The following is a 12,086-nucleotide window of genomic DNA, read 5'->3' on the forward strand; positions in this document are numbered from 1 at the left end:
TATTTTAAGTTTGATGAAAATTTCTGCTGCTTATGAGAATTAATAAATTCCTTCTTTAGTGGTAAATACATTTGTCAAAATAAGTCTTTATCTCAGCTTAGTGACCTATTAAATGATTAACAGAATTATCTCCTTTAAATATTTTTGAGAAGGTCATTTAGGAAAAACAGAATAAGCCTAACATTAAATGTTAGCATTTAAGCTAGTTTTGAAATTCCTTGACCTATTTAAACCAGAAGTTTAATCAGAAGTAAACTTTTCTCTCTCTTTTTGAAAGAGGTAGCAGGGAAGTAGGGGAACGTATCTTATTATAAAACATACAAATAATTAGTTATAACTTTACATGAACACTAAGCAATGCGTATGGAACAGAATTCTCTAGGTGGGGGGGGGGAGTTGGGAGGAACCTATAGAGAACACTAGCTTTAAAGTCAAATTTATGAATTTGGAAGCTAAATTTGACTATGTTCATTAGGAGGGGACCATGAACAAATTGCTTATCTTCTGATTCTGTTTATTCATCTTAAAAATGGTATAATTTCTACCTCAAAGGGATTCTGTGGGATGACAGTGGATACTTATGTGTGAGAGCAGTTATTTCATCTTTCAACAATCCCTATTCGCAAATAAAGTAGTCACTGAAATACCAAAGCGTTTTGCTTTAAGTAGAACCACACTATGAATCCCGAGGATATCATAACAAAAGCACAGATCTTATCTGGTCCATGTTCTTACACCACTCTGAATCATGGGGAGAAGGGAACAGACATTTGCAAAAGTCTTGCATGCAATTTCAAGAAATTCATCATGCACTCTTAAAAGATTTCCAAGGATCTTAAAAAAACAACAACAAAAAATTAATCCTGTGTATCTGAGTTAGTCCTATCTTGGTAATAAACGGATATAAGAAAAAAATAAATGATAGAAAATCATCCTTCCCAGTTAAGAGTCCCAGGTTCTCAACGAAAGAAAAACTCATTTCCCATAACAAGAGCAAAAGTTCCACTGACTTGGGCTCAACTGGACGTGCTAAGGGCAGCTGCCATTTTGTTACTTTTGTTACCACCAGAAACATCCAGAAAGCTTTCTTGCAGTCCTTAATTAGCAATTTTGGAGGGGGGGGGGAATCATACATGGCTTTAGAAAAAAGTGTTAATTCTACTTTCCAAATAGTGATTTAATAAAGCAAGCTCACTTCTTATTTAAATTTGAAAAACATTCTTTTTAACTTCACTTAATGACTTCAAGAGTCATTCAAAACTTCTTATATTCTAATCACTTATGAAATGTAAACTACTGAATATGAAGCTGCCTAAATGAAATAAAGTTGAATTCTATAAAACGAAAATAATTTAGTGTCTAAAAAATAATTCATTCCAATTCTTGTCAACATGCATATATTAGAGCACATCTAGGCAAGCTCCTAATATGTACAAGATGAGTCTCATTCATTGCTCATACATGGCACTATTCAGTATTTATTGAATATATAATACATTCTGAATTCTAAGAATGAAGATAACTTAATATTAATTACAAGTATCTAGCATAATGCTTGACAAATAACAGATGTTAAAAAAAATCTGTTGGATGAACAGACCAATGAATGACTAAATAAATGAACGAATAACAGGGAAAGTATGACTTCACTAAAAATTCAGACAATTCAGATTTCAAATTTTCTGCCACACTAACACGCCAGACACTCTTAATTTTTTAGCTAGGTAAATACCTTTCCAGCCTGCCACAGGTAAAAATGCTAAGAAGCTATACTAATATTAATGAGTTACTTGGCTAAAATCACACTGGCCATTGCTTTGATCCCTAAGTGTTGAAACAGAAACCTGACTCAAACATATAGGACAGTATGGAACTGACCTCAAGATAAAACACAGAAACACCCAAAACCCAAAACAAAACAAAAGAAAAGGCATTTATTGGGTCACCTGGGTGGCTTAGTCGTTCTCCATCTGCCTTCTGCTTGGGTCATGACCCCAGGATTCTGGGATAGAGTCCTGCATCAGGTTCCCTGCTAAGCAGGAAGTCTGCATCTCCCTCCCCTACTCCCCCTGCTTGTGTTCTCTTTCTCTCTCTGTGATTCTTTGTCAAATAAACAAAATCTTAAAAAAAAAAAAAAAAAAGGAAAAAGGCATTTATTTAAAAAAAAAAAATTCACATTTTCCCCTTTGCACTTTTTCAGACCTAAAGATCCAAATATGAAATAGGAATGAAACTCAGAAAAAAGAAAAAAAGATCCAGAATCAATATAGTTTATTTCTTAAGGCTTTTTTTTTTTAAAGCAAGCCACATAAATTTAAATTAATAGTTCAGCATAATGATTCAGTATCTTCATTATCAAGGATTTACTTGAAAATTTGTTTACCTCGACCTTTAAAATCTTAAACAAACCAGAAATTGACTTTAAATTGACTAATAAAAAGTAATAAAAATGTATCTAAATTATAAAGGATTTGTCCATTAAATGAATCGAATTTTAAAAGGAAGGTTTACACTTTAAGTACCAAAATACTTGTGCGTTTTGGGCCCTAATTTCAAAATTGTATGTGAAAGATGAGGCAGGAAAAGGAGACAGACACACTCAACAATATTTTATAAAAATATAATATAAACCACTTACAAGAGTAACTTGTACAAAAATATATTTATTTCCTGACATACACAAAATCTTAGGATTTTTATTATTTAATTGTATAAAACTTGACTTCAATAGGAGTAAATTACAAAATAAAATAACAGTTCTATTTTTCAACAAATGTTAAAAGAGAGCTAAATCATCTACTATTTACCCATTTGGTGCCTAAAAACTGAAAATCTAACCTCAACGTTGGAGAAAAGTTGAAGTCAATATGGGAGGTAAATATAACAGGAATTCTAGGTTAGTTAAAAATCTGGGCATCTTAAGAGTTCATATATTCCTATAATAGTGTATCGAATTCAGACAAATTGGATGTATGCCAGGATGGTTAAGAATTGGTTTTAGATATACCGGAATCATGCTGCAAATATGGTATTGGTCTAGTTATTCAAACTATATTTGCTCCTGTTCCATCATTTCTAAAATGCAAAAAAAACTGAGAGCATCCATCTCAAAAGATTTACGTGAGATATACGTCCATAAAACCTGGCATCAAGTAATGACTTAGTAGTAGCATCCCTAGTGGCACTGGGATTTCATAACTGGGATAAAACATACACTCATAGTATGGCAAATGTCTAATCAATGAAGGAAAAAAAGAAAATTCCATTGAGAAATTCCCAATTAATGGGATGGTTGTACAGATAAACTAGAAAAATCAAGGTACCAGTTTTCTGTAAAGTGTTTTTTCTAGCAAATCAGGCATGATTTTTAAGAATTTCATTCAGAAACACTGATTAAGCGCTAGGCGCTATGTTATACTCTGATGCCATAATAAAGAATGAATTCTATCCTGGTAATTGAAAATAAGATAAGCACTTTAAAACAATTGAAGGATGGTTTCTCTGTATCCTAAGGAAGTACCTAACTATAATTTGGGTAGAAGGTAAAAGGGACAGGAAGTCATACTTTTTAATTAAATAATCATCTATCCTACAAATCAGTATCACCACAGCAAGAGCAGACCAATCTATATAGCACATTTTGTCTTGCTCCCTTAACAAGGTATTGATTGGATGGTAAACATTAAGAAAGGTACCTCCTAGATTACTGGAGAGGGAATTCAGGGGTAATGGAAATGTCCTGGATCTCGTTTTGTGTGGTGATTACACAATATATACAACTGTCAAAACTAAAAATACTAAACACGTGAGAAGGGTTTTATTTTATGCTAATGCCATATGACACCATTTAAAAAATATAGCTCATTTAAAAAAACTACTCCCTGCTTTCTCCCTGGAAAATGTGAGAATTTAAAAGTATAACCAAATCTATCCCCACTATGAGAGGAACTACAGAATGATTTAATCTCATTCAAAACATTTTAGGCAAGATAGTCTTAACTTTTAGCAATAAGTGATGCAAAGAAAATCTTTGAGAACACAGACTACTATAATCCCTCATGGTCTCATGGTCTCATTCACTGCAGAATCTAAGAATGGACATACATTTTTTCAGCCTTTTTCAATCCTTCGTGTTTGACATTGTCAGTAGGAAATCTGCATACTCGATTCACTGTTTGTTCTATCTATACTTGGAAGAACAGGGCTGGCATCAGAGAGTTCTCAAACAGAAATCCAAAACCTAGCTTCTAGCTCCAGAATATGCATGGCAATTGGGGGCAACTCATTTAAATGTTCTGTGCTCGTCACAATCTCCTATCACAGGACTGTCCCAAAGAAAAAGCACATTAATTTGTGAATGCACTTTGAAAAGTCAAAGCAATTATTCCAAACTGGCCCTAGTGATGTGGTACCGCAGGCATAGTCAAACCCCTAACCAAATGCTGGCATTTATACGTTCTTAGGGAACACACAAATCTCATCTGAACTAAATGGAACGTTCAAGGAGCAGAAACAGGTCACTCCCAGTGGGAAAAAAAGAAAAAAAAAAAAAAAAGGAAAGAAAGAAAGAAACGGGAGTGTGTGAAGAGGTCTCTTCCTAAAGGTACTAAAGTTCCAGAACTCTAGAATACCGGGATTTGATCTTCCAGGACACCTGGTATAATCTGGCAAATTAAAAAAGGGAAGTGAGGGAATAAGGCCTTTATCAAGAGAAATTCTTCTGTCCCTAGCCTTGTCAACAATCAACGAAGAAATGAACCGCTCTCGAAGTACGGAGACCTCTACTCCCAAAACATCGTGGAGTGTCAGGCAATCAGCAAACGTTCACTGTGTCTCTTCACAAATCTTTAGCGCACACAGCTCCACGCCTTCCTCAAATCGCTTCCATCCCAGGCAGGAGCCACAGCAAGGCCTAAGTGTCTTCAGCTCACCCATCCCAACTCCCTCCCCCTTCCATCCCAGGTCCAGCGGCCTCCGGCCATCACACCCTTTCCTGATCTCCCATCCCCAGGGCCGCCAGCCTCACCAGCTGTTCCCGGCGGCTGGAGCTCCGATCGGTTGGCGCCCGGCGGCCCCGAACATTAACGACACCCAGGAGCCTAGCCTCGAGGCTCAGGCCCGAGAACAGACTCCAACTAGCACAGCACCAGAGACTTCCAGAAGCAGTTCAGCATTTTGAGCTGAGCTTCCGGAACGAGACGGGAGGCGGAAACCGGAAGCCCGGAGCAACCATGACCTCTCCTCCCCACGCCGCCCTCCGCGCCTCGAATCGCCTCCTTTTACTCACAGAAAAAAGAGAGGCGAATCCCAGGAACTTTTTCCTACGCAAAATTTCTTAATTTTCTTGCTAGTGTTCTGCAAAATGAAACGGAGTGGAAAATAAAAGTGGGATTAAACGAAAAGTTGAACCCCCCGGGACTGGCTTTATGGTTTAACCCAGTTGCCTTGGAGACCGATAGCAACACCCGGGCTCAGGCAGACGCCTGGAGGCTATGGCCACGTTAGCTCGGCTGCAGGCTCGGTCGACGTTCGTGGCACATCAGTACTACTACAGGAACAGGTGAGGCGTCTGCAGGGGTACAGCGCAGAGGGCTGTCTTCACCCCAGCCAGGTGTTCCTCAGAAGGAGTTTCCTGTTAACAAAATTCCCGAATTAGTAAATACCACGCACTTCTCCCCTTCGTTTGTTGGCCTGAAACTTATTCACAAGTTTAAAAGTAGTGCTGCCATTCAGGGAGAGTATAGATGGGAGTCGGGCGAGACAGCGTTCCCAGCGTGAGAGGATTTAAGAAAGAGCCCACTAGAGATAAAGCTAGAATAAAGTGTTTTTCTCTGACATCATCACTCCACAGTTTGATGAAACCAGTGTCCTCCCTGTTGAAGTTTTAATAGCCTGACGGGATCATCCCGGCTCCCTAGCTGGATGGGGTGTAGGGGTGGGCGTGGTGTGGTGTGTGTGTGAGTGTGAGTGATCTCCCTGGGGACTTGAGCCTCCATTATTTCACAAATAATTGAACTCAACCGTTGTAAGGACTCACTCGTGTTCCCAAAGGGACAGTATCTAAACTTTTCTAACGAGATTATCAGTATCAATATGTTAACCATTAGTAGAGGAATAAGGAAGACACAGGGTAGCCTTATCCATCTCTATACACCCAAACTTCTTCCTTGGGGAAGAGTTTTGTTTTGACCACGGCTTTCTGGAAGCAATGCCTCAGGGGATTTTTCCAACTTAAGAGAAACGGTAAAAGTCAGTTAGATAATGGTAGACGCAGGAAAAATGTGTCGATCAGATGGGATTTTGCTGAACTGTTCTTAGTCTAACATTGATCTCCCCTACCACATTCTTACAGCACTGCGTATTTCTTACAGTATTAATCACAATTCAGTTTTACATTCTGTTTGGAGATATCTATCTTGCCTCTTAAACTAGAAGTGGGGAGTGTCTGTTTTTTGCTTATCATTTAGGTTTCTAGTGTCTATGGTAATTCCTCATTCATGATAGATGCACAATAATTTTTTAATAATTCCATACATAAGTCTTCGAATCAATCATTAGTCTTGGTTTAAGTAAACTACTAAAAATTGCTAAGGGTAGAAATTACTTATTATCTCTCTATTACTATAATTATAGATTAACACCTTAACCACTTATTGAGCATTCATTTAAAGGATGTGTCCTGTGTTCATGACATGCCTATATAAAGAAGTAAGCTGCATCCCTCCTGATGTTCACAGTCTAATGTAGAATATAGGCATTTAAAAAGTAATTACAACAGAGTAAGGATGAATGGAAGTGAAACAACTAACATTTCTTGAGCACTGATTATATGCTGGGAATTTTGCTAGGAACTTTTTCATATAATACTTCATTTGGTTATCACAATGTCACATGTTAATATATTAAACTCTATTTTTAGAGCTCAAGAACACTGTTCTAAAAAAGGCTGGTGAAATGCCTTGGAAATGCAAATAGATGTGATTTTTTTCCTGCAGATTCCAGTGTAAACTTTTGTCCCCATCTCTTGGCTTTTTGACACTGGATACATTTTCCCCAAATTGGAGATTACTTGGAGAAAAGATAAGAGCTATGAGAAGACCATGATGAGAATAGGCTGGCATTCCTTACATTTCATTTTTTAGTAGTAGTAGTAATAGTTTCAGTATAAAGGAAAGTCTCTAAAGATCATGAAGGAATCAAAATTCCAAAGTTGTCCTAGTTAAAACAACAGCAGGGTATTGATAAATTTGGAGACAAAAACCATATAAAATATTAATATATGAAAAAAGGACACAGGAGGTTTCTTTAAGAAATTATTATTATTTCCCATGTGTTATTCACTAGATCAGCTCTTTGTAAATGTAGTGTACATTAGAATCACTTAAGGATGTTGTTAAAATATAGATTATGATTCAGTGGCTCTCAGTTACAGTGAGAGAATCTACATTTCTCACAAGAGTTCTTGTGAGGCCCCGTTTTGCCAAAAAAAAAAAAAAAAGACTGTAGAAAAAACAACTTTGGACAGGTCTATCATTTAATTCTTAAACATCCTTACAAATTATATATTTGTTCCCTCTTTGCCTCAGGGAAGGAAAATTAGATTCAAATAGAGAAAATTCCACAGGCCATTCAAAGTAATGTTCATTTGATGGGAGGATATTAAGCCAAGAAACCAGAACAGGTGGCTACTGTACAGTTAGAATTAATGGTTTACACTGGGCTAAACTTTAATATAAATGTAATGAGAAGTTTTCCAGAAATAAAAATAAAGGGAAAAAGTTATAACCAATTTTTAAGAAAATATTTTCAGTTAAAAATAAAATAAATGAATTTAAAAATAGTCACTACTTGAAATGTAAATGTTTTAGGAAAGCAACATGGAGGACATATCCAGGGGATTTAGTATGTGAATGGTAGTCACTGCAGAATTGGGGAGTGGGAGTGAGAAAATGACAAATTAATAATGAAGAAATAATCAAAGAAAACATTCCTAAACTGAAGAAAAAGTATGGCTTTGAATGGAAAGGACTCTGAGTACCAGACAGTATGTTATTTTAAGACAGTTTTTAGATATTACCTGGCAAAATTTCAAGGATACAGAAAAAAATTTTATAACCTCCTAATCTAAGACAGAAAAGAATAAAGTTATTTGCCAAGGAAGAGAGAAGCATCGAATGGCTGGTGTGCAATACAGGGATGTAGAAAAGAAAAGGACAGTAATTACTGATTATTCAAGGTAATATCTAAAAAACCTAACCCAGCAAAGATCTTACTCCTTTTTTTTTTTAAAGATTTTATTTATGTATTTGATAGACAGAGATCACAAGTAAGCAGAGAAGCAGGCAGAGAGAGAGAGGGAAGCAGGCTCCCCGCTGAGCAGAGAGCCCGATGTGGGACTCCATCCCAGGACTCTGGGATCATGACCTGAGCAGAAGGCAGAGGCTTTAACCCACTGAGCCACCCAGGCGCCCCCTCACTTCTTTTTTTTGATGAAAGAAAGACATTTTCAGATACATAAGGACTCAAGAGTTCTGTCATCCATATACTTTTATCTGAGGAAATTATTCAAAAACACACTGTGAAATCAAGTGAGTATTAAATTAGAACAGAGATCTCAAGATAGGGGAAGAAGAGCAAAAGAAATAATAGAAACAGTAATGAACAATTATATGTGTAGTATTTATAGTTAAACCTAGATGAACACTGTTACTGAGATTTATGGGATACCCCTAATTCTATGCAGTTAAAGAAATCTAATAAGCACTTGCAGTTTGCTTCCTAGATACCTCCTTGAGCAAGTTCAAAAATTCATCAATACATTGCACCTTCCAAGTGATACAGCAATAGTCTTGCTAATTGTCTCACTAATAGTAATGCGGGTCATTCTTTATCCAGCTTGTAATACCAATTTCCTCCTCACTCTTCCAGCCTATGTGATAATAACAATTACTCTGGAGGCCAGTCTCTTTAGTGACCCTAGAACTCCCCACAGCCTCTCCCATTACCCAGTCCCAAAGACAGTGCTGTATGTTTAAAGTTTAGAGTACTGCTTGCCATAGTATCTTTCAGTTTTTAAAGTTTTATGAAGCCAAAGTTGTCAAACTGTTTTTTTGACTTCAGGGATTTTACCTCTCTTGGAATGATTTTTTCTCAACCCATGGTTATAAGAAAATATTCTGTGTTTACTAATAATATCTTAGAAATTTTATTTTATTTTTCTTCACTGTGCAGTTGTGTTTATGTGCATATATCATGTGAGAGAGGGGCTTAACTCTTAGTATAGAAATTGTCTCTAACCCTTAATTGAACATTCCATACTTTCTTTCCTGGTTTTAAATATTGCAAGACAAATTAAAGTTTTAAAAATCGCAAAGGAAGAAGCAAAATTGGCTTTATTCACTGATAACATGATCGTGTGTGTAGGAAACTAAGCTATGGGGGAGCCTGGGTGGCCCAGTTGGTTAAGCAACTGCCTTAGGCTCAGGTCATGATCCTGGAGTCCTAGGATCAAATCCCACATTGGGCTCTCCGCTCAGCGGGGAGTCTGGTTCTCCTTCTGACCTGTCCTCTCTCATGCTTTCTCTCTCTCTCAAATAAATAAATAAAATCTTAAAAAAAAAATAAAAAAAATAAACTAAGCTACCTACAAAAAAGATCTAGAAATAAGTGAATTTAGCAAGGCTGTAAGACACAATACCCAATATACAAAAAGCAGTTGTCTTGTCTACATAATAGTACCAAGCAATTGTGATTTAAAACTACAAAAACAATTCAATTTATAGTAATTTATCAAATGAATGTCACCTTATTTGTTGACTTGTAGAAATCTCTTATGTACACAATTTGTGCACAAAGGTATTTTATGTACAGCATTATGTATAAAGGTGTTCATTAAAACATTCTATCTTTTTTTTTAAAGCATTATTTTTTTTTTTTTTTTTTTTTTAAAGATTTTATTTATTTATTTGACAGACAGAGATCACAAGTAGGTAGAGAGGCAGGCAGAGAGAGAGGAAGGGAAGCAGGCTCCCTGCTGAGCAGAGAGCCCGATGCGGGACTCGATCCCAGGACCCTGAGATCATGACCTGAGCCGAAGGCAGCGGCTTAACCCACTGAGCCACCCAGGCGCCCTAAAGCATTATTTTTAATAGGAAAAAAAAAAAACAACCTGAAAATACCTTGTGTGTATTTGTAACTAATCTGATTAAATAAGTTAAGACTTATACACATGATGGAATATTAAGTAGCAGTTTAAAAGTAAAAGTTTTTATGTATAATGACAACCCCCCACCAAGACAGAGACAGATTAAGGTTAAAAAATAGGTCATAGAAAAATACATAGTACATTTAGTGCGAAATTTTTATGTATTTATGCAGAGAGACACAGTATGTGAAATCATAGATAACAACTGTAATAGTGTTTAGATTTTGAGATTTGGAGGATAAGGAAGGTTGATATTGTATCTTAATATTTTTCTCTATATTTTTCTGTACCATTTAAAATTTTATGTCGAGCATTGGGTATTTGTGTATTACTTATAAATAAATAGTAAATAAGGAAAAAATATTGAGACAAAAATTTTATTTTGCAAATATAAAATTCAACATATAAATTAAGTGGTCATGAAGATGTAGTGGGTAGAAAACTTGGCTTGCCACTGTGAAAAATCAGAAAACTGAACAGAATAGGTGGAACATTATTTTTAGACATTGTGATGCAACAGACAATGTAGGATTATGATCTCTTGGTGAAAGGAAACAAATGAGGTTATCTAGACAATTACTCCAGTTTTATGACTGGCAGTAATTTCTGAGCAAAATTCAAACTCAACAGCATAGCATTCATGTTGTCTAGCATCTATTTCTAAATTAATAGTAAGACAAAAATGTAGCAAACCATGACCTATAATCAGGAAGAAAAAAAAATTGATTAATAGAAACAGACCTAGAGGGGCGCCTGGGTGGCTCAGTGGGTTAAGCCGCTGCCTTCGGCTCAGGTCATGATCTCAGGGTCCTGGGATCGAGTCCCACATAGGGCTCTCTGCTCAGCAAGAAGCCTGCTTCCCTCTCTCTCTCTCTCTGCCTGCCTCTCCATCTACTTGTGATCTCTCTCTGTCAAATAAATAAATAAAATCTTAAAAAAAAAAAGAAACAGACCTAGAAATACAAAGATGATAGAATTAGCCTACAGTGAGTTTTAAATAGCTCTCAAAACATGTTTAAGGACTTAAGGGAAAATATAAGCATAATGAGGAGTGAAATGGAAATAAGCAGATGAAACTTTTAGAGACACAGAACAGATGATCTGAAACAAAAAATTCAGATGGACTTAATATCAGATTAAAATCCTGCAAATAAAACATCAGTGAACTTGAAGACCTTAGATAGATATTGTTGGGTAGAGTGTTCTTTAGAAATTGATTAGCTTCAGATTGGTTGATAGGGTTGTTCAGGTCTTCTATATTATTATCGATTTCTTGTATAGTTGTCCTGTCAACTATTCAGAGAGACATGTTGAAATATCTAACTGTTATTGTGAATTTGTTCTTTCTCCTTTTAGTTTTGTCAGGTTTTGTTTCACATATTTTGAAGCACTATTATTAGGTGCATACTCATTTAGGATTATTACATTTTCTTAATTAACCTCTTTATCATTACAAATGTTCTTGTGCATGATCATTTTCCTATCTTTAGTTTACTTTGTCAAAATTATTTTAAATTCTAAAACTATTTGAATAAAATAAAAGTTCTGAGATGCCATTCTTTTGTGTATGTATACACATATGTGCATATATATACATACATATATATTTAAAAATACTGAAATAATCTGAAACTTAAAGAAGTTGCAATACAGTACAGAGGTTTTGTTTTTGTTTTTGTTTTTTCACAAATCATATGAGGGTAAGTTGCAACCTCATGGCCCATTGCCCCCCACTCCCCCATTCTTTCACTTAAGGACATTGTATAACCAAAATTCCACCATCAAATTCAAGAAATTAACATTGATGCATTTCTGCCATCTAATCTCCAGATTCCATTCAAGATTTGCCAATTGTTTCATTAATGTTCTTTATAGCAAAAGG

The 12,086-nt window shown here is 35.9% G+C and overlaps 2 protein-coding genes across 6 annotated transcripts in view; one reads left to right on the forward strand and one right to left on the reverse strand.

Annotated features, from left to right (window-relative positions):
* GPATCH2 (G-patch domain containing 2) overlaps positions 1 to 5,190 on the reverse strand; it is a 170,289-nt gene extending 165,099 nt beyond the window's left edge. For both annotated transcript variants that reach the window (XM_047704500.1, XM_047704501.1), the window contains exon 1: positions 5,027 to 5,190. In XM_047704500.1, coding sequence (XP_047560456.1) covers positions 5,027 to 5,082 — 56 coding nt within the window. In that variant the 5' untranslated portion in view covers positions 5,083 to 5,190. The remainder of the gene's footprint in view (positions 1 to 5,026) is intronic.
* Positions 5,191 to 5,297: 107 nt separating this feature from the next.
* Positions 5,298 to 12,086, forward strand: part of SPATA17 (spermatogenesis associated 17) — a 179,844-nt gene continuing 173,055 nt past the window's right edge. For 2 of the 4 annotated variants that reach the window (XM_047705762.1, XM_047705766.1), the window contains exon 1: positions 5,302 to 5,560. In XM_047705762.1, coding sequence (XP_047561718.1) covers positions 5,493 to 5,560 — 68 coding nt within the window. In that variant the 5' untranslated portion in view covers positions 5,302 to 5,492. Of the gene's footprint in view, positions 5,561 to 12,086 lie in introns of all 4 variants that reach the window. The other 2 variants (XM_047705765.1, XM_047705764.1) reach the window with 2 other exon arrangements.

The sequence above is a fragment of the Lutra lutra genome, chromosome 15 (assembly GCF_902655055.1).
Source record: "Lutra lutra chromosome 15, mLutLut1.2, whole genome shotgun sequence".
In the NCBI taxonomy this organism is placed as follows: domain Eukaryota; kingdom Metazoa; phylum Chordata; class Mammalia; order Carnivora; family Mustelidae; genus Lutra; species Lutra lutra.